The following is a 27,194-nucleotide window of genomic DNA, read 5'->3' as shown; positions in this document are numbered from 1 at the left end:
CGTTTCTCTCTTGGTTTAGAGTTCCTCTGTCCAGTGTCTGTGTTCTTTTGCCCATCTTAATCTTTTATTTTTATTGGCCAGTCTAAGATATGGCTTTTTCTTTGCAACACTGCCTAGAAGGCCAGCATCCTGGAGTCGCCTCTTTACTGTTGATGTTGAAACTGGTGTTTTCTTGTCAATTTCTCGCATGGAATAGCCTTCATTTCTCAGAACAAGAATAGATTGACGAGTTTCAGAAGAAAGGTCTTTGTTTCTGGGCATTTTGAGTCTGTAATCAAATCCACAAATGCTGATGCTCCAGATACTCAACTAGTCTAAAGAAGGACAGTTTTATTGCTTCTTTAATCAGAACAACAGTTTTCAGCTAACATAATTGCAAAAGGGTTTTCTAATGATCAATTAGCCTTTTAAAATTATAAACTTGGATTAGCTAACACAACGTGCCATTGGAACACACGAGTGATGGTTGCTGATAATGGGCCTCTGTACACCTATGTAGATATTACATAAAAAATCTGCCGTTTTCAGCTACAATAGTCATTTACAACATTAACAATGTCTACACTGTATTTCTGATCAATTTGATGTTATTTTAACGTACAAAAAAATGTGTGTTTTTAAGAAAAAATATGGACAAACATTTGAAAGGTAGTGTGTATATATATATATATATATATATATATATATATATATATATATATATATATATACATATACTGTTTTTATAAATCACATAGAAATACTTGGAATTTTGTTTGTATTATAACTAGTACGAAATATATCGACAATTGTGCAAAGTTATCATTTTTACCCTAATCATTAATTTACAATTTATGCAGATCGGAATTATTCTGAAAGAGTCCAAAAAACATTTGACCCGGAAGTACTTATTTATTTAGCTGTGTGAGTGTTTACTCTAACCGGATGCTTCAAATGTATACATCCGGTGAAACATCTGTTTCTGTCTGATGGGACTGGCTCAGTGCGTATCCTCTTAGGAACATGGCCGATGGTTAGTTAATGCTGGTGCGTAACCCGATGACAGACTCAAAACTGTTTTGCTACATGAGAAGGTACAAGAAAAAGGAGTTCAAACTTGGCAAGGTGGTTAGCTAGCTAGCTACGGTAGATCGAGAGGGGTGTCGCTTGCTGTAGAAAGGGAAAACAACATGGCGGCATTGGAGCTCGAATGGATCCCAGAGACTCTGTACAACACTGCTATATCAGCAGTGGTGGACAATTACAGTCGATCGCGAAGGGATATTCGTTGCATCCCTGAGAATATTCAATTTGATGTGTATTACAAGGTACGTTCATAGTCTAGTTTGCTAACTATATAACGTAATGTTCGCGAGAAGTGACTCGTTTTAGTTAACCTTGGCTATCAAACGCTTTGCAAAGCAAATCAACTGATTACTTGCTATCCTGCTATTTAGCAAGCTTAACCATAAACCAAAGACTAATAGTCATCTGACGACAAAAATTGTTTGTTAACATGTCTTAAAAGTGCATTTCTTGCTGAAGTCCTAAATAGTAGCACATGTGTTCATGATTTTAAATGGGAGTGTCTCTAAACATCCTATGTTGTGATCTGTGAAAACATTGTGTTTTGGACAGTAGTTAGTGGGATCTCATACTCAAATTCTACATGTTGATAATCATTCTCTGACACTCCTGTCCTTTTTTTGCTTTCATAACCTGTTTTCGTGTTTCCCCAGCTGTACCAGCAGGGTCGGCTCTGCCAACTGGGGGGAGAGTTTTGTGAACTGGAGGTGTTTGCCAAAGTTCTACGGGCATCTGATAAAAGGTACTTGTTTGGTTCTGTATAGGTCATTATCAATCAAATGTCACAATGTGGTGCAGAGCATTCCATTTGGCTGCTGGGGGGCACGGAGACCCCTGGCTCTGCTAAAACCATTGACAACTGCGTGATGTTTAAGGAATTGTTAAATAAATGTTATAACTAGGTCTATTTGGTTTCAATATAATCAACTCTTGAATAGCATAGACAGATCTATTAATTTTATTTTATTCCACATTTAGCTCTATTAGAGTTATACAGCAAGTAACAGCATGCTTTTCATGATCAGTAAACATCAATCGATCATGTAATTTCAGATATGTGAGGGTAACTTATCCATTTGGCATGTATCTAGCTAAGCAAATTTATGCCATTTATCATTTAGCTTGCTTCATCAGAGATTAGGCTTTTGGAAAGATCCTGACATCGGCAAGTCCTGGTAATGTTGTCAGTCGGACTTCTGTCATCACCACTCTAGACGGAAAACAAATCAAACAATATGTGGATATATCCATCTAGTTTATCACCTGAAAGTTAGCCTTTTAACTGACCATGTTGACATGATCTGTTATTTGCTAGCTAGCCAATTTGCAAACTGACGTGGTCCATCAATCATGCCTGTCAGCAGCAATCGGGATTAAACACTCTTGAAAACAATGTTGAAAAGGGGATAATCTTAACTTCAATAGGTAGTCCTGCTTGTTGCCTTTGGAGTTCAGAGTGGACCGACTTAAACTCAATCAAATGTTTGACATCTTAAATGATCTTGCTCCAAGTTATATGAAAAAACACATTGATATGGTCTATAACCAGCACAGTTACAATACCAGAGCTAGTGTTATGTCTTGCAAAATCACAAGAGTTAACAGTACTGCGAGGAGCACTTTTTTTCTATATAGACATTTGTCTATGGAATAGCCTCCCCTTGGAGATCAAGCAATGAAAAAGTAGAATAGCTTTAAAAAGCAGGCAAAGGTTGTCCAACTAAACTAAACTCTTCTTGTGCACTTACTGCTGGTCAGGTTTATTTATTTGAAAGATGGGTATGATTGTTTTTTAAGGTTAGAAAATGTGTAATGAAAATTGCCACTTTAGGATGTTAATATAAATGTTTGTATTCATTGTTTGTTATTTTGGGTTTCCTTTTAATAATAATTTGTTACAGTTTTTACCATCGAGGACCACTTTGGAAACAAGATTTTTGATTCTTACTTTTAAGTGCTATCATTTGGGTCCACATTGTAAATGCTTCTGTATATCTCTCTTTCCCAAATAAATTAAATTCACTCAAATATCCAATTAATGGTGGCCAATATTGAATGATATTGTGAGGCTACCCACACATCTGAAATTACATTATCAAATTATGTTTACTGAAAAGCATGCAGTTAATTGCTGTATAACTCTGATAGATCTTAATGTGCGTAATTGTGTTGCGTGGTTTAATGAGACATTTGTCGTTCAGACTATGCTCATCAACAGTTGATGATATTATAACAAAATAGTTAACATTTTATTTAGTGATCCCTTGAAAACTGCAGGCAGTTGTCAATGGTTTCAGCAGAGCTGGGGATCTCTTTGCCCCTTTGAAGGCAAATCAAAATCTCTGCACCTTATTGTTACATTTTATTGATAATGACCTATAGAGTGGTGAGGAGGAGGAGTCTACCGTGTCCGGAAGTGACTTCACCATTAATTTTCTGTATTCAGGGTTCACTCGAACATCGTTTTAAGCTTTGTTTTACTATTGACAGTTGGAGCTGATTTTGGGATTGTATATTCACTGTTTAATCAAACTTTTAAAGTCAGCTCCCGATATCAGGGCATATATTCTTAAATATGTCTAGTTTTTGTCCTTATTGCCAAACTTCATGAATACTGCACCCTCAACTTCAAAGCACCTTTGCTAGTGTAGCAATGTTGTATTAGTTAATGTGACGACTGTTAATTATCGAATGATTAAAGGTTTCTAATTGCGTGATTAACTGAATCAAGCAATTATTAACTCATTAACCTGGGGCACCATGGAATTTTTTTTAAATTGAGTTTCTATTTCACAAATTAACTCTAAGAATATCGATTTTTACCACAGTCGCTAATTAATCAGTTTCTTTTACAGTCTCATTCTGAACGTCGCATAATCCGGGAATCTGCACGGACCCGGGTCCCACCAATGAGTTCGTACCACACCAATCTTAGTTGAGTATTTATTTACTAGAAAGCGAAAATTATGATAAAAGATACACATACACAACACACAGTCTAGGCTATTGATTAGAACTTAGTATAACGGGCCAACACTCTATGGTGCGTGTCACCCAAAATGGGGATATAAAAGGGAGAGAAAAAGAGAAAGTACACGAGAGAAATATACATTTGGGTGCATTTGTCAGCTATGCTTATTTTAACCATAGCCTTGCCCCAAACTGCCGCTCTTATGGGACAGAATATAATGATGTAATTACGTGTGGGAGGTATCAGATGGGAAGCTCCGCGTGGGTCGTTTAGGCTTCTCAATGACGCACTTCTCAGGCGCAACTCTCTGGTCGTCCTCACAATGTCAGTGTCCTTTTGGTCTGATTCCTCACCCTTGCTCTGGGAGGGCTCTTCTGAGGGCAGACAGCTCTGTAGCTCAGGGCTCACAACGTAGGAATGAAACAGTGTAGATACCACGATTCGATGGAGAGTGGAGGTTAGGTGGTCTGGCTTGAATTCACCTGCTTAGACACAGCTACTCATTAGTAGCATGGGTAGAAAAATATTTATTTGTCTTCAACCTTGGGTTGAGTTTTGGGTTTGTTTACTTTTTAGACCTTGGCTGCAGCTCGGGTCACTTAGTCTGATATGTTAATTCTTCACTCAGATGTCTTATACCCTCGTGTCAGAAGTGGGCATAACCGCCTTTAGGGCAATTCTCTGGGCGTACCAAGTTAAGAGGCAAGGTCTAGATTTGACTCAAATCCAATTTTAGACAACTAACTAGAGGTCGACCGGTTATGATTTTTCAACGCCGATACCGATTTAATGGAGGACCAAAAAAGCCGATACCGATTAATCGGCCAATTTTTATTTATTTATTACATTTTTTTTTTGTAATAATGACAATTACACCAATACTGAATTAACACTTATTTTGACTTAATATAAAACATCAATAAAATCAATTTAGCCTCAAATAAATAATGAAACATGTTCAGTTTGGTTTAAATAATGCAAAAACAAAGTGTTGGAGAAAGTGCTGTTTGAATGAATGATTACAGGCCTGCTGCTGCCCAGTCAGACTGCTCTATCAAATCAGACTTAATTATAACATAATAACACACACAAATACAAGCCTTTGGTCATTAATATGATCGAATCCAGAAACTATCATTTCGAAAACAAAACGTTTATTATTTCAGTGAAATACGGAACCGTTCGGTATTTCATCTAACGGGTGGCATCCCTAAGTCTAAATATTGTTGTTACATTGCACAACCTTCAATGTATGTCATAATTACGTACAATTCTGGCAAATTAGTTCGCAATGAGCCAGGCAGCCCAAACTGTTGCATATACCCTGACTGCGTGCAATGAACTCAAGAGAAATGACACAATTTTACCTGGTTAATATTGCCTGCTAAACTGGATTAGTAGTTACAACTAGTGATTATGATTGATTGTTTTTTATAAGATAAGTTTAATGCTAGCTAGCAATTTACCTTGGCTTCTACTGCATTCGCGTAACAGGCAGGCTACTCGTGGAGTGCAATGGTTAGAGCGTTGGACTAGTTAACTGTGCGGTTGCAAGATTGTAACCCCTGAGCTGACAAGGTGAAAATCTGTCGTTCTGCCCCTGAACAAGGCAGTTAACCCACAGTATCTAGGCAGTCATTGAAAATAAGAATGTGTTCTTAACTGACTTGCCTAGTTAAATAAAAGGTATAACAAATAAAAATTTAATTAATTATTTGAAATAATCGCAAATCGGCGCCCAAAAATACCGATTTCCGATTGTTATGAAAACTTGAAATCGGCCCTAATTAATCGACCATTCCGATTAATCGGTCGACCTCTAACTTCACATTTCATCTTTACCAAAACATTCTCTTTGATTTGGACATTTTCCACACAACGTACAATATATAAACACCACGCATATCCTATTAACTTTTAACAACAAAACAAAAATGACATGCATTTTCATATTCCATCTATCGTCATGACCACCATTGTGGCTGACAGAAGAGGACACAGGAATGTTGTCTGTGGCCTAATATTTACCATGGGTGTGAGGGTTCATAAAACCCCCACATCTTCAGACCCCTAGATCTCTCCTCCTCTGTTGGGGTTGAGAGATAATCTGTAGGGTTGTGGTCTCCTGTAACCTGACCTGATCAGGACAGTCATGACACTAGTTATACAAGCATGTAACTAAGAAATATTCTTGAAATAAATGTCAAAATGATTTATTGTTTTGTTGATGCGAATCCAAGTTCAGTTTTGAAATCCATTGGCGTAGGGTTAGCTAGATGTTTCTAACTGGTCTTGGAACTGTGACAACGGGCATCCTCTTCCCGCTTAGCTCAATGGGATATGTAGTGATATGATTTTGTCAACACAGCCACATATGTACACAGTCTTGTACCCTTATTTTTTTTAAACTGCTGATTTATATCAGACTTTATTAATATAACGAGTAATCCAGGAATGTCAGGTTAATTGACACGCAAAAATAGCGACTCTACAGAGCACAATGACTATAATGAATGGATAAATTACTTCTGGACATGGAGCCGAGGAGCTCCTCCTCACCACGCAATAGGAATCTGACCCCACAATTACGTGAAATGAAAGGGATCTGACGAGCCTTAAGCCAATGTTAAATGCCCTTGTCACACATTGACAGATGAGCCTTTATGCTGCTGTTCTCATGTACAGTTGAAGTCGGATGTTTACATACACTTAGGTTGGAGTCATTAAAACTCGTTTTTCAACCACTCCACAAATTTCTTGTTAACAAACTATAGTTTTGGCAAGTTGGTTAGACATGTACTTTGTGCATGACACAAGTCATTTTTCCAACAATTGTTTACAGACAGATTATTTAACTTATAATTCACTGTATCACAATTCCAGTGGGTCAGAAGTTTACATACACTAAGTTGACTGTGCCTTTAAACACATCATTTGAGTCAATTGGAGGTGTACCTGTGGATGTATTTCAAGGCCTACCTTCAAACTCAGTGCCTCTTTGCTTGACATCATGGGAAAAGCAAAAGAAATCAGCCAAGATCTCAGAAAAAAAATTGTAGACCTCCACAAGTCTGATTCATCCTTGGGAGCAATTTCCAAATGCCTGAAGGTACAATGTTTGTCTGTACAAACAATAGTACGCAAGTATAAATACCATGGAATCACGCAGCCATCATACTGCTCAGGAAGGAGACGAGTTCTGTCTCCTAGAGATGCACTTACTTTGGTGCGAGAATTGCAAATCAATCCCAGAACAACAGCAAAGGACCTTGTGAAGATGCTGGAGGAAGCGTACAAAAGTATCTGTATCCACAGTAATACGAGTCCTATGTCGACACAACCTGGCAGCTCAGCAAGGAAGAAGTCACTGCTCAAAAACCACCATAATAAAGCCAGACTACAGTGCGCAACTGCACATGGGGACAAAGATCGTACTTTTTGGAGAAATGTCCTCTTGTCTGATGAAACAAAAATGGAACTGTTTGGCCATAATGACCATCGTTATGTTCGGAGGAAAAGGGGGAGGCTTGCAAGGCGAAGAACACCATGCCAACCGTGAAGCACATTGGTGGCAGCATCTTGTTGTGGGGGTGCTTTGCTGCAGGAGGAACTGGTGCACTTCACAACATAGATGGCATCATGAGGGGGGAAAGTTATGTGGATACATTAAAGCAACATCTCAAGACATCAGTCAGGAAGTTAAAGCTTGTTTGCAAATGGGTCTTCCAAATGGACAATAATCCCAAGCATACTTCCAAAGTTGTTGCAAAATGGCCTTAAGGAACACAAAGTCAAGGTATTAGAGTGGTCATCACAAAGCCCTGACCTCATTCCTATAGAAAATGTGTGGGCGGAACTGAAAAAGTGTGTGCGGGCAAGGAGGCCTACAAACCTGACTCGGTTACACCAGCTCTGTCAGGAGGAAGGGGCCAAAATTCACCCAACTTGTTGTGGGAAGCTTGTGGAAGGCTACCCGAAACGTTTGACCCTATTTAAGCAATTTAACGGCAATGCTACCAAATACTAATTGAGTGTACGTAAACTTCTGACCCACTGGGAATGTGATGAAATAAATAAAAGCTGAATTAAATCAGTTTCTCTACTATTATTCTGACATTTCACATTCTTAAAATAAAGTGGTGATCCTAACTGACCTAAGAGAGGGAATTTTTACTTGGATTATTATTTAATTAAAACATTTTTTTAACCAAGTAGGCCAGTTGAGAACAAGTTCTCATTTACCACTGCAACCTGGCCAAGATAAAGCAAAGCAGTGTGACAAAATCAACAACACAGAGTTACACATGGGATAAACAAATGTACAGTCAATAACACAATAGAGAAATCTGTATACACTGTACAAATTAAGAAAGGAGATATGGCAATAAATAGGCCAATAGTGGCAAAGTAATTACAATTGAGCAATTTACATTGGAGTGATTATATTTGCAGATGAGGATGTGCAAGTAGATAATAATACTCAAATATGGTGATGAGTTAGGTAGTTGGTTGGATGGGCTATTTACAGATGGGCTGTGTACAGCTGCAGTGATTCGGTAAGCTGCTCTGACAGCTGATGCTTAAAGTTAGTGAGGGTGATATAAGTCTCCTACTTCAGTGATCTTTGCAATTCATTCCAGTCATTGTCAGCAGAGAACTGGGAGGAAAGGTGGCCAAAATAGGTGTTGGCTTTGGGGATGACAAGTGAAATATACCTGCTGGAGCGCGTGCTATGGGTGGGTGTTGCTATGGTGACCCGTGAGCTGAGATAAGGCAGAGCTATACCTAGCAAAGACTTATCGATGACCTGGAGCCAGTGGGTTTGGCAACGAATATGTAGCGAGGACCAGCCAATGAGAGCATACAGGTCACAATGGTAATGGTGGGTAGTATATGGGGCTTTGTGACAAAATGGATGGCACTGTGATAGACTGCATCCAATTGGCTGAGTATAATGCTGGAGGCTAATTTGTAAATGACACCGCCAAAGTCGAGGATTGGTAGGACAGTCAGTTTTACGAGGGTATGTTTGGCAGCATGAGTGAAGGAGGCTTTGTTGCAAAATTCGACGCCGATTCTAGATTTAACTTTGGATTGGATATGCTTGATGTGAGTCTGGAAGGGGAGTCTACAGTCTATCCAGACATCTAGGTATTTGTGGTTGTCCACATAGTCTAAGTCAGAACCGTCCAGAGTAGAGGGCGACCGATTAATTGGAATGGCCGATTAATTAGGGCCGATTTGAAGTTTTCATAACAATCGGTAATCATCATTTTTGGACGCTGATCATGGCCAATTACATTGCACTCCACGAGGAGACTGCGAGACAGCTGTTATGCGAGTGCAGCAAGCAGCCAAGGTAAGGTGCTAGCTAGCATTAAACGTATCTTATACAAAACAATCAATCTTAACATAATCACTTGTTAACTACACATGGTTGAAAATATTACTAGTTTATCTAGCTTGTCTTGCGTTATCTTGCATATAATCGATGCTGTGCCTGTTAATTTATCATTGAATTACAGCCTACTTCTCCAAACGGGTGATTTGCGAAAAAAGCACTATCGTTGCACCAATGTGTACCTAACCACAAACATCAATACCTTTCTTAAAATCAATACACAAGTATATATTTTTAAAGCTGCATATTTAGTTAATATTGCCTGCTAACATGAATTTATTTTAACCTCTCTAGGGTACGTGGGATGCTAACGTCCCACCTGACCAACATCCAGTGAAAGTGCAGGGCGCCAAATTCAAACAACAGAAATCTCCTAATTAAATTCCTCATTCCTTACATGTATTATACACCATTAAAAGATAAACTTGTTGTTAATCCCACCACAGTGTCCGATTTCAAAAAGGCTTTACGACAAAAGCATACTATGCGATTATGTTAGGTCAGTACCTAGTCACAAAAAAACAGCAATTTTTCCAGCCAAAGAGAGGAGTCACACAAAGCAGAAATAGAGATGAAATTAATCACAGACCTTTGATGATCTTCATCAGATGGCACTCATAGGACTTTATGTTACACAATACATGTATGTTTTGATCGATAAAGTTCGTATTTATATCCAAAAATCTCTGTTTACATTGGCGTGTTATGTTTTGCCTCCAAAACATCTGGTGAAAGTGCAGAGAGCTACGTCAATTTACAGAAATACTCATCATAAATGTTGATGAAAATACAACTTATGCATGGAATTAAAGATCTACTTCTCCTTAATGCAACCACTGTGTCAGATTTCAAAAAAGCTTTACGGAAAAAGCACACTATGGAATAATCTGAGTACAGGGCTCAGAGACCAAAACAAGCAATACAGATACCCGCCACGTTATGGAGTAAACAAAAGTAAAAAATAGCATTATAAATATTAACTTACCTTTGATGATCTTCATCAGAATGCACTCCCAGGAAGCCCAGTTCCACAATAAATGTTAGTTTTGTTCGATAAAGTCCATAATTTATCTCCAAATACCTCCTTTTTGTTCGCGCATTTAGCACAGTAATCCAAAAGCGCATGCACTAGGTCCAGACAAAGTCAAAAAGGTTATATTACAGTTCGTAGAAACATGTCAAACGATGTATATAATAAATCTTTAGGATGTTTATATCATAAATCTTCAATAATGTTTCAACCGGAGAATTCCTTTGTCTTTAGAAATGAAAGGGAACGGAGCTAACTCTCACGGGCGCGCGCCTGACTGAGCACATGGCCTTCTGGCAGACCCATGACTCAATCAGCTCTCATTCTCTCCCACTTCACAGTAGAAGCCTGAAACAAGATTCTAAAGACTGTTGAGGTCTAGTGGAAACCTTAGGAAGTACAATATGACCCCACAGACACTGTGTATTGGATAGGCTAAGACTGGTTGGATTTTTTTCTCAGGTTTTTGCCAGCCATATGAGTTATGTTATACTCACAGACATCATTCAAACAGTTTTAGAAACTTCAGAGTGTTTTCTATCTAAATCTACTAATAATATGCATATCCTAGCATCTTGGCCTGAAGAGCAGGCAGTTTACTCTGGGCACGCTTTTCATCCGGATGTGAAAATACTGCCCCCTACCCCAAAGAAGTTAACTAGGGAAATTGTGTCACTTCTCTTGTGTTCTGTGCAACAGAGTCAGGGTATATGCAGCAGTTTGGGCCGCCTGGCTCGTTGCTTCAAGCATTGCGCTGTTTATGACTTCAAGCTTATCAACTCCAGAGATTAGGCTGGCAATACTGAAGTACCTATTAGAACATCCAATAGTCAAAGTATATGAAATACAAATGGTATAGAGAGAAAAAGTCCTATAATAACCACAACCTAAAACTTCATACCTGGGAATATTGAAGACTCATGTTAAAAGGAACCACCAGCTTTCATATGTTCTCATGTTCTGAGCAAGGAACTTAAGCGTTAGCTTTTTTACATGGCACGTAATTGCGGTTTTACTTTCTTCTCCAACACTTTGTTTTTGCATTATTTAAACCAAATTGAACATGTTTCATTATTTATTTGAGACTAAATTGATTTTATTGATGTATTATATTAAGTTAAAATAAGTGTTCATTGTTCATTCAGTATTGTTGTAATTGTCATTATTACAAATATATATAAAAAAATTGGCCGATTAATCAGTATCTGCTTTTTTTAGTCCTCCAATAATCGGTATCAGAGTTGAAAAATCATAATCGGTCGACCTCTAGTCCAGAGTAGTGATGTGATCTTCGAATTCCTCACAATCAAATGTCGACCGCATTATCTACCAAGATAATTCTCTTCAATTATAATCGCAGCCGCATATATTCCCCCCCAAGCAGACACATCGACGGCCCTGAACAAACTTTATTTGACTCTATGTAAACTGGAAACCACATATCCTGAGGCTGCATTCATTGTAGCTGGGGATTTTAACAAGGCATGCTTCAAGAGGGCCACCATTGTTCCTGTTCCCAAGAAAGCTAAGGTAACTGAGCTAAACGACTACCGCCCCGTAGCACTCACTTCCATCATCATGAAGTGCTTTGAGAGACTAGTCAAGGACCATATCACCTCCACCCTACCTGACACCCTAGACCCACTCCAATTTGCTTACCGCCCCAATAGGTCCACAGACGACGCAATCACAACCACACTGCCCTAACCCATCTGGACAAGAGGAATACCTATGCGAGAATGCTGTTCATCAACTACAGCTCAGCATTTAACACCATAGTACCCTCCAAACTCGTCATCAAGCTTGAGACCCTAGGTCTCGACCCTGCCCTGTGCAACTGGGTACTGGACTTCCTGACGGGCTGCCCCCAGGTGGTGAGGGTAGGTAACAACATCTCCACCCCGCTGATCCTCAACACTGGGGGCCCCACGGGTGCGTTCTGAGCCCTCTCCTGTACTCCCTGTTCACCCACGACTGCGTGACCATGCACGCATCCAACTCAATCATCAAGTTTGCAGACGACACTACAGTGGTAGGCTTGATTACCAACAACGACGAGATGGCCTACAGGGGGGAGGTGAGGGCCCTCGGAGTGTGGTGTCAGGAAAATAACCTCACACTCAACGTCAACAAAACAAAGGAGATGATCGTAGACTTCAGGAAACAGCAGAGGGAGCACCCCCCTATCCACATCGACGGGAGAGTAGTGGAGAGGGTAGTAAGTTTTATTTTCCTCGGCGTACACATCACGGACAAACTGAATTGGTCCACCCACACAGACAGCATGTTGAAGAAGGCGCAGCAGCGCCTCTTCAACCTCAGGAGGCTAAAGAAATTCGGCCTGTCACCAAAAGCACTCACAAACTTTTACAGATGCACAATCGAGAGCATCCTGTCGGGCTATATCACCGCCTGGTACGGCAACTGCTCTACCCACAACCGTAAAGCTCTCCAGAGGGTAGTGAGGTCTGCACAACGCGTCACCGGGGGCAAACTACCTGCCTTCCAGGATACCTACACCACCCGATGACACAGGAAGGCCATAAAGATCATCAAGGACAACAACCACCCGAGCCACTGCCTGTTCATCCCGCTATCATCCAGAAGGCGAGGTCAGTACAGGTGCATCAAAGCAGGGACCGAGAGACTGAAAAACAGCTTCTATTTCAAGGCCATCAGACTGTTAAACAGCCACCACTAACGTTGAGTGGCTGCTGCCAACAGACTGACTCAACTCCAGCCACTTTAATAATGGAAACATTTATGTAAAAATGTATCACTAGCCACTTTAAACAATGCCACTTAATATAATGTTTACATACCCTACATTACTCATCTCATATGTATATACTGTACTCTATACCATCTACTGCATCTTGCCTATGCTGTTCTGTACCATCACTCATTCATATATTTCTATGTACATATTCTTCATCCCTTTACACTTGTGTATAAGGTAGTTGTTGTGAAATTGTTAGATTACTCGTTGGTTATTACTGCATTGTCGGAACTAGAAGCACAAGCATTTCGCTACACTTGCATTAACATCTGCTAACCATGTGTATGTGACAAATAGAATTTGATTTGATTTGCTGGGCGGGCAGGCAGGTAGGTGAGGGCAGCGATCGGTTGAAGAGCATGCATTTAGTTTTACTAGCATTTAAGAGCAGTTGGAGGCCACAGAAGGAGTGTTGAATGGCGTTGAAGCTCGTTTGGAAGTTTCATAACACAGTGTCCAAAGAAGGGCCAGATGTATACATAATGGTGTCGAGATTCAATGTCAGGATTTGTGAAAAACTGAGTTTAAATGCATTTGGTTAACGTGTATGTAAACTTCCGACTTTAACTGTATGTTTGTATCACGTCTTTATGCCCTGTCTTTGTGTGTGTGCCTGCAGACACCTCCTGCATCACTGCTTCCAGGCCCTGATGGATCATGGGGTGAAAGTCGCCTCCTTCCTGGCCAACTCCTTCAGCCGTCGCTGCTCCTACATTGCAGAGTCTGATGCCCATGTGAAAGTGAAGGCCATTCACTTTGGCTTTGTTTTAGGTAGGCCCCTGCACCCATCAACTTTCCTCACTTTTCTTCAACTTTTGTGTCTGGTCGTACTAATGTTGACCCTGTCCTGTAGGTGGCTTTCTGTCTGACGCAGGCTGGTATGGTGATGCAGAGAATGTGTTTCTGGCGTGTCTGCAGCTGTGCACACTGCATGATGAGGTTCTGCACTGGTACCGTGCTGTGGAGTGCTGTGTCAGGTAAGTTGGTCCCAGAGAGTTAGTATATTCTGTTCTGATTCTAGTTCTATGGCTGGTAACTCCTAGTTTATATTTGCCCACAAAAGCTTGCTAGACTCAACACTTTCTCTTAGGTTGCTTCATGTCCGGAATGGCAACTGCAAGTACCATCTTGGTGAAGAGACTGTCAAGTTGGCCCAGCTGTACATGGACAAACTGGCCAAACATGGTCATCAGGCCAACAAAGCTGCACTCTATGGAGAGCTGTGTGCTCTGCTCTTTGCTAAGAGCCTTTATGATGAGGTATTTTGCGTTAAAGAGAGATTTTTTTTGGTGTTCTGGTTTTTCCTGTAGATATCATCACCTATATCATGTCTTGTGCAGGCCTACAGGTGGTGCATAGAGGCAATGAAAGAGATCACAGTGGGTTTGCCTGTTAAGGTTGTGGTAGATGTCCTAAGACAGGCTTCCAAGGTATGAGTGCTCCCTTTTCCTGTGTTAGACTATGAATGGATAAACAAATACTTTTTGAGATGTTCCCATACATGAGCCACTGTAATGCTGTATTAGTAATTTATGCTGCTTCAGACTGTAGTTGGCACTTAGCGTGGTTTCATGTGTTTGGACCTACAGGCCTGTGTAGTAAAGAGGGAGTTCAGGAAGGCAGAGCATCTGATAAAGCATGCTGTTTTCCTGGCACGGTAGGTTAGTTTCACAACACTGTGTGTTGTAAAATGTATAAGCTAGTATTTGTCTGTCTCCTTCACTAATGTCTGTTTCCTTATTGTTTTGCAGTGAGCATTTTGGACACAAGCATCCCAAGTATTCAGACACTCTCCTTGATTATGGTTTTTATTTGCTGAATGTGGATAACATCTGCCAATCAGTTGCAATATACCAGGTGAGAGAGTTGGTCTGAGATGTACAGTTGAAGTCAGAAGTTTACACACACTTGGGTTGGAATTAAAACTTGTTTTTCAACCACTCCACAAGTTTCTTGTTAATAAACTATAGTTTTGGCAAGTCGGTTAGGACATCTACTTTGTGCATAACACAAGTCATTTCTCCAACAATTGTTTACAGAGATTATTTCACTTATTGCGGGAAGCTTGGGGAAGGCTACCCGAAACGTTTGACCCAAGTTAAACAATTTAAAGGCAATGCTACCAAATACTAATTGAGTGTATGTAAATGTCTGATCCACTGGGAATGTGATGAAAGAAATAAAAGCTGAAATAAATCATTCTCTCTACTATTATTCTGACATTTCACATTCTTAAAATAAAGTGGTGATCCTAACTGACCGAAAACAGGGAATTGTTATGAGGATTAAATGTCAGAAATTGTGAAAAACTGAGTTTAAATGTATTTGGCTAAGATGTTTGTGAACTTCCGACTTCAACTGTAGATAGACAGCAGAGAGGGGAGGTGTATCAAATGTGTGATATTGAAACTGTGTTAATATTGCAGACGGCTCTAGATATCCGGCAGTCGGTTTTCGGGGGAAAGAATATCCATGTGGCCACAGCACACGAGGACCTTGCATACTCCTCCTATGTGCATCTGTACAGCTCTGGCAAATTTGACAATGCACTGTGAGTAATCGTTTTGTCACCATTGAGACAATGACTTATCAACGACCCAAGCCCACCTCAGCTAATCCCTACCATTGTGACTCAGAGTTGTCATAATGCTTCAGCAAATGTGCAATATATCAGGGTCGTCGGTAGACACAATATAAGTAACCTAATTCATGTCCCTTTAACTGCCCGTAATGCCTCTACGGATTTTACAGCTATTGCATGCCCTAATCATGTGCCTTTGAACCAGATTTATACTGTTAGCATTAAGCCGGTGAGTCCTAGGAGGAAGTCCACTGTGTGAAGCGCACCCCGCACTAACACAAAGAACATGAGCACATCTACTGCTGCTAAGCTTCCCAGTAAAGCAATAAAGCAAGCAAGCATCCCAGAAGAAAAGTGCTCAAAATAGCCCACGTTAACATATGTAGCTTTGAAAACAAGGTTCATGAAATAGAAACGGATGACATTCATATTCTGACTATTTCTGAAACTCACTTAGATAATACCTTTGATACAGTTTTAAGCAGTACAAGGTTATAACATTTACAGAAAATATAGAAATGCCAATGGTGGAAGTATTGATGTTTATATTCAGAACCTCTCTAATCTTTACAGGAATGTGGATCTCATGTTAAGTACTGTTGAAGTAATATGGCTACAGGTTCATCTGCCTCACTTAAAGCCCATTCTAGTGTGAAGCTGCTATAGATCACCATGTGCAAACAGTCAGTATCTGGATAACGTGTGAAATGCTTGATAATGTATGTGATATCAACAGGTATATTTTCTGGGTGATTTTAAATATTGGTTTTCATCAAGCTGACCACTCAAGAAAAAGCTTTACACTGTAACCAGTGCCTCAAACATACCAGGGTAGTTACAAACAGCACAGGAATGAAATCATCAACATGTATTGATCACATCTTCACTAACGCTGCAGATATTTGCTTGAAAGCAGTATCCAAATCCATCAGATGTAGTGATCACAATATAATAGTCGTATCTAGGAAAACCAAAGTTCCAAAGGCTGGTCCTAATATTGTGTATAAGAAGTCATACAAGAAGTTTGGTGGTGATTCATATGTTGATGATGTAAAGAAGATGTTGGTCCGTGGTGTGTAATGAGGATGCACTTGACATATGAAATTGCTTATTCAAGCTACTAATAAGCATGCACCCATTAAGAAAATGAATGTGAAAACTGTTAAATCCTTATGGATTGATGAGGAATGGAAAAATTGTATGGTTGAGAGGGATGAGGCAAAAGGAATGGCAAATAAGTCTGGCTGCACAACCGATTGTCAAACTAATTGCAGATTGAGAAGTCATGTGACTAAACTGAATAAAAAGAAACTACACTATGAAACAAAGATTAATTAAATAAATAATGCATTGCTAAGGATTTGCACATAAAAAAATAATAATAATGTTCTCCTAAAATGACATACCCAAATCTAACTGCCTGTAACTCGGGACCTGAAGCAAGCATATGCATATTCTTGATACCATTTGAAAGGAAACACTTTTAAGTTTGGGGAAATGTGAAATGAATGTAGGAGAATATAACACATTAGACCTGTTAAATGACATTTTGGGGGGAAAAGGCAAACTCACCTCAATCATTATTTGAATCAATGGCTCATTCATCACAAAACCAACTGATATTGCCAACTACTTTAATGTTGAAAAGATGGCGCTGGAGAAGAAGGCTGACGTTATATGTGTTCCTATCCAATTGTGTTTTTTGTTTGTTTCTTTGAGTTTAACTTATTTTTAAAATGATTTTGTACATAATATTGCTGATACTGTCTCTGATGACTGAAAATAACTTCTGGACACCAGAACTGCGATTACTCACCACGAACTGGCAGAATCCTTTATTTCCTTTAAATAGCCCAGCGTGAATGACATACTGCTTTCCCGGGAACAGGCCCAGATCCCTGTCATTTGCGTGAAGAGAAGGAAGAGAAAAAGGGGCTAGAGGGTGGGCTGCCTTCTGAGAATTCATAGACGATCGAATAAACCCCCACTGCCTTCCATTCTGCTAGCAAACGTGCAATCTTTGGAAAAATGAAATCGATGACCTATGCGGAAGATTAAACTATCAAAGGGACATTCAAAACTGTAATATCTTATTCTTCACGGAGTCGCAGCTGAACGACGACATTATCAACATACTAACTGGTATGTTGGTATGTTGGCTGGTTATACGCTGTATCGGCAGGATAGAACAGCGGCGTCTGATAAGACAAGGGGCGGCGGACTATGTATTTTTGTAAATAACAGCTCGTGCACAATATCTAAGGAGTCTCAAGGTTTTGCTCGCCTGAGTTAGTGTGGTCTACAGCTTATCATAAGATACTCTATCTACAGTGGTTGCTCCACTAAAAGTTTTGCAATGATGCTGTGGGATTTAGAGGTAATCTGTGGTTTAGTACGGTACCCTGCATCACCACTTCATTGCTCCAGACCAGTGCAAGGGGGAGTTAGAGCCTTTTCTCACTCATTTAATGTTATTTGAAAACGAAATCATCTCCAAAATATTTTTTTTTTAAACAAAGCAATTTATTATTATTAATTTAGAATTATATTAAATCTCCTTGGATATTCTCACAGATATATTATTAACCCTGTTATTAGCAGGACTATATATATTGGTCATGGCTCCTGAGTGACACACAATAGGATTGCCTTGCAGTTCTCCAGCTGTATCCACTGAAAGCACGCGAGGTTCAAGGCACGAGGGCAGGGGGCATGCGATGGGCCGCAGAGCCGTGCACAGAAGACCGACCTAGCCAATGGGGAAGGGAGGAGGGGGGTGGACCCCCACCCCGCCACACTGTACAGAGCAACACTTTTTAAGGGGCATTGCACTAATAATGGCGCTGACTAGGGAAACGTTCTCGCTGTTCTAGCAGGTAGCTGGACAATAGATTTGCATAGATGGAGGGTAGAGGGAGAATTCTATCGGCAAATGTATTTCTAAGTTAACTTAGGTTCTAAGTATTAATATTATTATTATGTATCACATCCGACCGTGATTGGGAGTCCCATAGGGCTGCGCACAATTGGCCCAGTGTTTCTCTCCCTCTAAAAACTGAAAAATGTTTTGGCCTTTATTCAGATTACAATCGCTCACTATTGTTTTTTTGAAAGCTAAATAACCTCAAATATTGTTATATATTATCAAGTTGATGGCACAGTCATATAGCGAGCACCTACCTAAAGCTGAGTGACTCACTCATTCATGGCTTTGGATCCAAATAAATATGTACCAACATTCTTTCTGATCGGCTTTTAATAAAGAAATGTTTTGGTTATCCTGACCCGGACAGCATGTACGGAATTATAATAGCCCATTTATGTTATTAGCAGGCTATTAGCAGGACAATATACCTTTAACAACACCTCTCTGTATTTTGATACTTTGTGGATGGGGCCTCCAGAGTGGCACAGTGCAAAATGCATTGTTACAGATGCAGGTTCGATACCCGTGCCGGCCACCACCGGGAGACCCCTTTTGGTTTTAATTTAGAATCCTTCAATCGTCAGTTTTTCTTGGAATAGAAACACCATAATATTAATCAAACGAATTAAGCAAATACCAGTCAAAAATTGGGAGACACCACCTACTCATTCCAGGGTTTTTCTATATTTTTTATATTTCTACATTGTAGAATAATAGTGAATACATCACAACTAATGAAATAACACACATGGAATCAGTTAAGAACAAGTTCTTATTTACAAGGACAGCCTACTCCTTCCTCACCGTCAGGGAATTGAACCCCGGGCCCGCACGTCATAGGGACTCTCGACCGTCACGTTGTACAGCGTTATATTTTCCATCGAATTCTGTGGCACCACACAAGCTGTGCTGCATTACGCTGCAACTTTTAAAGGACAAACCACTGTGTCTACCCAGAGATTTTCCATCTGTATTTTTCGTAGCTGTCTACATACCACCACAGACTGATGCTGGCACTAAGACTGCACTCATTGAGCTGTATTCCGCTATAAGCAAACAGGAAAATGCTCACCTGGAGGCGGCGCTCCTAGAGGCCGGGGAAAGGAATGCAGGGAAACTTAAATCAGTCTTACTAAATTTCTATCAGTATGTTAAATATGCAACAAGAAGAAGAAAAACTCTAGACCACCTTTTCTCCACACACAGAGACGCATACTAAGCTCGCCCTCCATTTGGCAAATCTGACCATAATTCTATCCTGAGTCCTGCTTACAACCAAAAATGAGAGCAGGACGCACCAGTGACTCGGTTAGATGAAGCAGATGCTAAGCTACAGGACTGTTTTGCTAGCACAGCCTGGAATATGTTCCGGAATTCCTCCCAATGGCATTGAGAAGTACACCATATAAGTCATTGGCTTCATCAATAAATGCATTGATGACGTCGTCCCCACAGTGACCGTACGTACATACCCCAACCAGAAGCCATGGATTACAGGCAACATCCACACTGAGCTGAAGTCTAGAGCTACCGCTTTCAAGTAGCGGGACTCTAACCCGGAAGCTTATAAGAAATCCCGCTATGCCCTCTGACGAACCATCAAACAAGCAAAGCGCCAATATAGGACTAAGATTGAATTGTACTACACCGCCTCTGATGCTCGTCGGATGTGGCAGAGCTTGCAAACCATTAGACTACAAAGGGAAGCACAGCCGAGAGCTGCCCAGTGACACAAGCCTACCAGACGAGCTAAACTACTTCTATGCTCGCTTTGAGGCAAATAACACTGAAACATGTGAGTAAGACCTTTAGCCAGGTCAACATTCACAAGGCCGCAGGCCCAAACGAATTACCAGGATGTGTACTGCAAGCATTCGCTGACCAACTGGCAAGTGTCTTCACTGACATTTTGAACCTCTCCCTATCCGAGTCTGTAATACCAACATGTTTTATGCTGACCACCATAGTCCCTGTGCACAAAAACACTAAGGTAACCTGCCTAAATGACTACCAACTCGTAGCACTCACATTTGTAGCCATGAAGTGCTTTGTAAGGCTGGTCATGGCTCACATCAACACCATTATCCAAGAAACCCTAGACCCACTCCAATTTGCTTACTGCCCTAACAGATCCACAGATGATGCAATCTCTATTGCCCTGCCCTTTCCCACCTGGACAAAAGGAACACCTATGTGAGAATGCTATTCATTGACTACAGCTCAGCGTGCAACACCATAGTGCCCTCAAAGCTCATCAATAAGCTAAGGACCCTGGGACTAAAGACCTCCCTCTGCAACTGGATCCTGGACTTCCTGACGGGCCGTCCCCCCAGGTGGTAAGGGTAGGTACCAACACATTCGCCACGCTGATCCTCAAAACAGGGACCCTTCGGGCATGTGCTCAGTCCCCTCCTGTATTCCCTGTTCACTCATGACTGCATGACGAAGCATGACTCCAACACCATCATTAAGTTTTCAGATGACACAACAGTGGTAGGCCTGATCAACGACGAGACAGCCTATAGGGAGGAGGTCAGAGTCCTGGCCGTGTGGTGCAACAAACTCTCAATGTGATCAAGACAAAGGAGATGATTGTGGACTACAGGAAAAAGAGGACCGAGCACGCCCCCATTCTCATCGACGGGCAGGTTGAGAGCTTCAAGTTCCTTGGTGTCCACATCACAAACATACTAACATGGTCCAAGCACACCAAGACAGTCGGGAAGATGGCACAACAAAACCTTTTCCCCCTCAGGAGACTGAAAAGATTTGGCATGGGTCCTCAGATCCTCAAAAGATTCTACAGCTGCACCATCGAGAGCATCCTGGTTGACTGGTTGCATCACTGCCTGGTATGGCAACTGCTCGGCTTCCGACCGCAAGGCATTACAGAGTGTAGTGCGTACGGCCCAGTACATCACTGGGGCAAAGCTTCCTGCCATCCAGCACCTCTTTACCAGGCGGCGTCAGAGGAAGGCCCTAAAAATTGTCATAGACTGTTCTCTCCCGCTACCACACGTCAAGCGGTACCAGAGCGCCAGGTCTAGGTCTAGGAGGCTTCTATAAACAGCTTCTACCCCCAAGCTATAAGACTCCCGGACCATTTGCATTGCCCCCTCTCTTTTACACCGCTGCTACTTTATCATTTATGCATGGTCGCTTTAATAACTCTACCTACAAGTACATATTACCTCGACTAACCGGTGCCCCCGCACATTGACTCTGTGTCGGTACCCCCCTGTAAATAGCCTCGCTATTGTTATTTTACTACTGCCTTTTAATTAATTGTTACTTTTATTTCTTATTCTTTTTTTTTTTTTTTTTTACTGCATTGTTGGTAAGTAAGCATTTAATTTCACTGTGACTTATTAAAATTGTGACTAAGTAATGTGACTAACTCAAATTTGATTAAATTTTTTTAATTTGACAAGATTCGCAAACTTAGGCATGACATGCCAGCAACAAATGCTGACACTACATATCCAAGTCGATCTGACCAAATTATGAAAGACAAGCATTGTAATTTCGAATTATGTGAAGTTAGTGTGGAAGAGGTGAAAAAATGATTGTTGTCTATCAACAATGACAAATCACCGGGGTCGGACAACTTGGATAGAAAATTACTGAGGATAATAGCAAATGATATTGCCACTCCTATTTGCCATATTTTCAATTTAAGCCTTCTAGAATGTGTGTGCCCCCAGGCTTGGAGGGAAGCAAAAGTAATTCCGCTAAGTCCCCTTTACCAACCCTTAGTAAGCTTTTGGAAAAAAATTTGTTTGACCAGACAATGCTTGTACAGTAAACAAATTGATAACAAACTTTCAGCATACATATAGAGAAGGACATTTAACAAGCACAGCACTTACACAAATGGCTGATGATTGGCTTAGAGAAATTGATGATAAAAAGATTGTGGGGGCTGTTTTGTTAGACTTCAGTGCAGCTTTTGACGTGATCAATCAATGTCTGTTGCTGGCAAAACGTATGTGTTAGGGCTTTACACCCCCTGCTATATTGTGGATAAAGAGTTAAGCCAGAGTGTCTATATGCAGATGACTCAACACTATACATGTTAGCTACTACAGCGACTGCAATGACTAACTAAAAGACTTAACAAAGAGTCGCAGTTAGTTTGAGTGGGTGGCAAGGAATAAGTTAGTCCTAAATATTTCAAAAATCATTCACTAAACCTCAACTAAATTTTGTAATAAATGATGTGGAAATAAAGCAATTTGAGGTGACTAAACTGCTTGGAGTTACCCTGGACTGTAAACTGTCATGGTCAAACATATTAATACCACAGTTGCTAAGATGGGGAGAAGGGTGTCCCTAATAAAGCGCTGTTCTGCATTCTTAACAGCACTATCAACAAGGCAGGTCCTACAGGCACTAGTTGTCACACCTGGACTATTGTTCAGTCGTGTTGTCAGGTGCCACAAAACAGTACTTAGGAAAATTGCAATTGGTTCAGAACAGGGCAGCACGGCTGGCCCTTGGATGTACACAGAGAGCTAATATTAATAATATACCCGTCAATCTCTCCTGGCTCAAAGTGGAGGAGATTGACTTCACTATTACTTGTATTTAAGAGGTACACCCATGCACACCCCACAAGACATGCCACAAGAGGTCTCTTCACAGTCCCCAAGTCCATAACAGACTATGGAAGGCGCACCGTATTACATAGAGCCATGACTACATGGAGCTCTATTCCACATCAAGTAACTCATGGAAGCAGTAAAATTAGATTTAAAGAACAGATGATAAAAAACACCTTATGGAACAGTGGGGATTGTGAAGCAACACAAACATAGGCACAGAGACACAGACACACGATACATACACATGGATTTAGTACTGTAGATATGTGGTAGTGATGGAGTAGGGGCCTGATGGCACACAGTGTGTTGTGAAATCTGTGAATGTATTGTAATGTTTTTCAAATGGAATAAACTGCCTTAATTTTGCTGGACCCCAGGAAGAGTAGGCAGCAGCTAATGGGGATCCATAATAAATGCAAATTCCACAGGGCTCAGCAGTATACCATATTTTACTATATACACCGGTATTGATGCACGGACCGGTTTGGATTTTTACTTTACCTTGTATAATGGTATTTTAATGTTTGATTTGTTAAGTGTGTAAACACCACACTGCCCCGTGTAATGTCCATTTTTATAGTTTATTCTGTTTGCTTCTTGAGTTGTCTCTCTCCCTCCTTCCACACGCACCAAGCCCCACCCCCATCATACCCTACTCATAAAGCATATTTAGAACTTTAATTATAAAAAAATGTGAAGAATATTGTGCTGATATTTAGGCCATGTCGCTCAGCCCTATGTCACCATCTCTTATGACCTTAAATTTAGACCAATGTACTTGGTTTCCATTCATGTTATGTACTCTTACTTGTATTCCAACCTCTGAAGTTCATGCAGGCCACGTTTGTGCTTTTGCTTCTGATGTAACTGTGTTGCTGAGTTCAATCTGTTCCCCTGCTGTGCCCTCTGGGTATTTTGTGTACAGATTCCATGCAGAGCGGGCCATAGACATTATCACTCACATTCTCCCTGAGGATCATCTGCTGCTGGCCTCCTCCAAAAGAGTCAAAGGTAAAAACGGCTGTGTACTCCTGTTCCCCGGCCTCCGTGATGGGCACACGGATGTCTGTGAATCTCACGGGTATCAATACGTTCCACTGCGGTAGAGTAAATTAATGTAGAGTATTTGTTTTATCATGGAGGTGATGAGAGGTCTGTAATTTGGAGAATAAATAGATTGAATCAGTAGATATCTAACTAACTTGTTCAGATGACCATCTGACTGCCCTCTTTCTGACTGTGTTGTGCTGTTCCCTCAGCTCTGATCCTGGAGGAGATTGCTATTGACTGCCACAATAAGGAGACAGAGGAGAGGCTGCTCCAGGATGCCCATGACCTCCACCTCTCCTCTCTCCAGCTGGCCAAGAAAGCCTTTGGGGAGTTCAATGTTCAGACAGCGAAGCACTATGGCAACCTGGGCCGCCTCTACCAGTCCATGAGGAAGTTCAAGGTCAGATCATCACTCCCTTTCATCCAAGTGTCTGTAGAAAACATGCAGTGGTTTACATCTGACATACTGTCATCCTATGCTCTGTCTGGTAAACTTCCATCCAAATCTTCTCCACAGTGTTTACCAACCCTGTGATTTCACTTTGATAGCAGGAAGTGAATCCTCTTTTTAAGGAGGCTTAAATGTCACAGGGGCTCTGGGGTTTTATGGTAGTTGAAAATGCAGACCCCAAGGCTGTGGATGACTGAGGTCTCACTTACCCTGTTTGTTTCAGGAGGCAGAGGAGATGCACATCAAGGCCATCCAGATCAAGGAGCAGCTTCTGGGTCAGGAGGACTATGAGGTGGCTCTGTCTGTGGGCCACCTAGCCTCTCTCTACAACTACGACATGAACCAGTATGAAGATGCAGAGAGGCTTTACCTGCGCTCCATTGCTATCGGTCAGTCTTCAGGCTAGATTGGGGTCTATTCTTCCCTTGTGTACTCTTCTTTTTTTGTAATCTATTCTTCCTCATTCTACCATTCCATATTCTTACGTGTGTGTGTGTGTGTGTTTTCCCCCCCTGCAGGTAAGAAGCTGTTTGGCGAGGGCTACAGTGGACTGGAATACGACTACAGGGGCCTAATTAAACTTTACAACTCTGTGGGGAACTATGAGAAAGTCTTTGAGTACCACAATATTTTATCCAATTGGAACCGGCTGAGGGACCGGCAGTTTGCTGTGGCTGATGCCTTAGAGGACGTAAACACCAGCCCCCAGGCCACCGGGGAGGTGGTGCAGTCCTTCCTACTGTCACAGAACAATGGGGCTGGCCCACCTGCTTAGGCTCACCACACAGACACACACATGCCCACATACTGATAGAAACGCTAAAGGTGTTCACGGCTCACTTACATTTGTTGAACACACCCTCTCCACATCAAGCTACATGGTTGGCCTTGCAATGGGACACCTGGCTATGGGAAAAAGCACTATCGCCTGTGGAATGCATATAATCTAGTGTTTTTGTCCTCACTTTTGCGCCCAACGGGGGCATTCTCCTGTGATCAACCCAGTATTGAACATTTGATGGAAGGAACCTCTTGCCATCCACTTTGCATCACCTAACATCGCTTTCATCACCTTCAGTCTTCTGTAAGAGGAATTGAGAAAAGGGTGAAAAATAAAACAACGACATCATAGTGTGTTCTAGCTCTAGAATAGGAATTGGTTTGTTTTTGGCTTCATTTTTGGTCAGCGCTTGCCCTTTGTTGACCATTGGGATGTCCCCTACAAGCATGGATGGAGCAGCTTTTTACTTTGGCCAATTATAAAGAGCAAGTTACTTTTTTCTGGGTGGAATCCTTATTTTATTGTTCCAATGTCATGAGGGAGTTTACAAAATAGTTTTCATTCATGGACCAAATCTTCAGTTTCCTTTTTGTAACACCTGTTTTTGTCTCCATCTAAAGACGTTGGCGCAGTCTTTATGCTTGTGCTTAAAGGTTGTCCGTGATTTGATGAATTTGAAATGCACCAGTGTGTGTATTAAATTTGACCACAATTGTGCTCAGTAGATTTGTTGTTGTTGCACTTACGTGTAGTTTATTTGAAAGTGTACGTGGGTACTTTTTTTTTTTTTAGGAATTAAAATGACAAGTATTTATAAAGAATTTCATATAGCTAAACCAAAAACAGGTGAGCTTAAACCTGCTATTCAGATGACTCCCTCCCTGTGTTCCAGTGCAAACGCCCAGACGGAGGTCCTCTAACATCGTCCCCAGGCTATTGTGCATATAAGCCTGGTACATTGATTCAAAGTTGGCCTTAGTGGGGGTGACCGTACTGAGTAAAGTATTTGTCATTTAATTTTAGCGAATCACACAACTGCGAGGCATGGCTCTGTGCTTGTGGTATGCAAGCGTACGGGGGAGGGTTAGGGGGAAGGTTGTGGGAGATGATTGGTTGGTAGATTAAGCCTATGCTTCAGGAGTTTCTCCCGGGCATTCTGTACTGGCTAACGAAGGTCAAGTTTGACCCGTTGGACTACCAGACTCTTCGGGCATTTGGGCTGAAGTGTCTGGGAATGAGATTAGGGGTCCTCAAGCACACCATTAGCAATAGAATAGGCCTTGTGTTTTCATTTTAGAAACCATTTGCCTAGTGAAGGATTACCTATTCCAAAGTAATGTAGTAAGTACCCCATTGTGTGTGGACTAGGTCAATGGAAATTATTGCCTTGTTTTTGAACAAATGCATGTCTGTCTAATGGATGTTAATGTTACATGTGCTGTTATGTTTCAACTGAAGTCCAAGCCTTCGCCTTAAAGGACGATCAGCCAAAGGTGCTCTTGTTCTGGTTCTTAGCATGCTTGCTTTCCAAATACCCACACTGGAGAGAGACAGG

At 41.1% G+C, this 27,194-nt stretch overlaps 1 protein-coding gene across 2 annotated transcripts; it reads left to right on the top strand.

Annotated features, from left to right (window-relative positions):
- Positions 1-913: 913 nt before the first annotated feature.
- On the top strand, positions 914-27,131 carry LOC110537235 (amyloid protein-binding protein 2). 2 transcript variants are annotated; one of them, XM_021623122.3, is made up of 13 exons: positions 914-1,307; positions 1,719-1,807; positions 13,866-14,017; positions 14,100-14,223; positions 14,337-14,505; positions 14,587-14,676; positions 14,836-14,903; positions 14,998-15,103; positions 15,673-15,797; positions 24,283-24,368; positions 24,617-24,807; positions 25,082-25,247; positions 25,377-27,131. In XM_021623122.3, the coding sequence occupies exons 1-13, from the start codon at positions 1,170-1,172 to the stop codon at positions 25,631-25,633; spliced, it is 1,761 nt and encodes a 586-aa protein (XP_021478797.3). In that variant the 5' UTR covers positions 914-1,169; the 3' UTR covers positions 25,634-27,131. The 2 variants fall into 2 exon arrangements, with proteins under 2 accessions (XP_021478797.3, XP_036793141.2); XM_036937246.2 differs by lacking the exons at positions 914-1,307; positions 1,719-1,807 and adding an exon at positions 3,926-3,999.
- The last annotated feature ends 63 nt before the right edge of the window (positions 27,132-27,194 follow it).

Source organism: Oncorhynchus mykiss, chromosome 12, assembly GCF_057628025.1.
Source record: "Oncorhynchus mykiss isolate SJ-2025 chromosome 12, ASM5762802v1, whole genome shotgun sequence".
Taxonomy (NCBI): Eukaryota; Metazoa; Chordata; class Actinopteri; order Salmoniformes; family Salmonidae; genus Oncorhynchus; species Oncorhynchus mykiss.
Note: the sequence above shows the minus strand (reverse complement) of the source record. Positions and strands in the feature narration are given on the sequence as shown.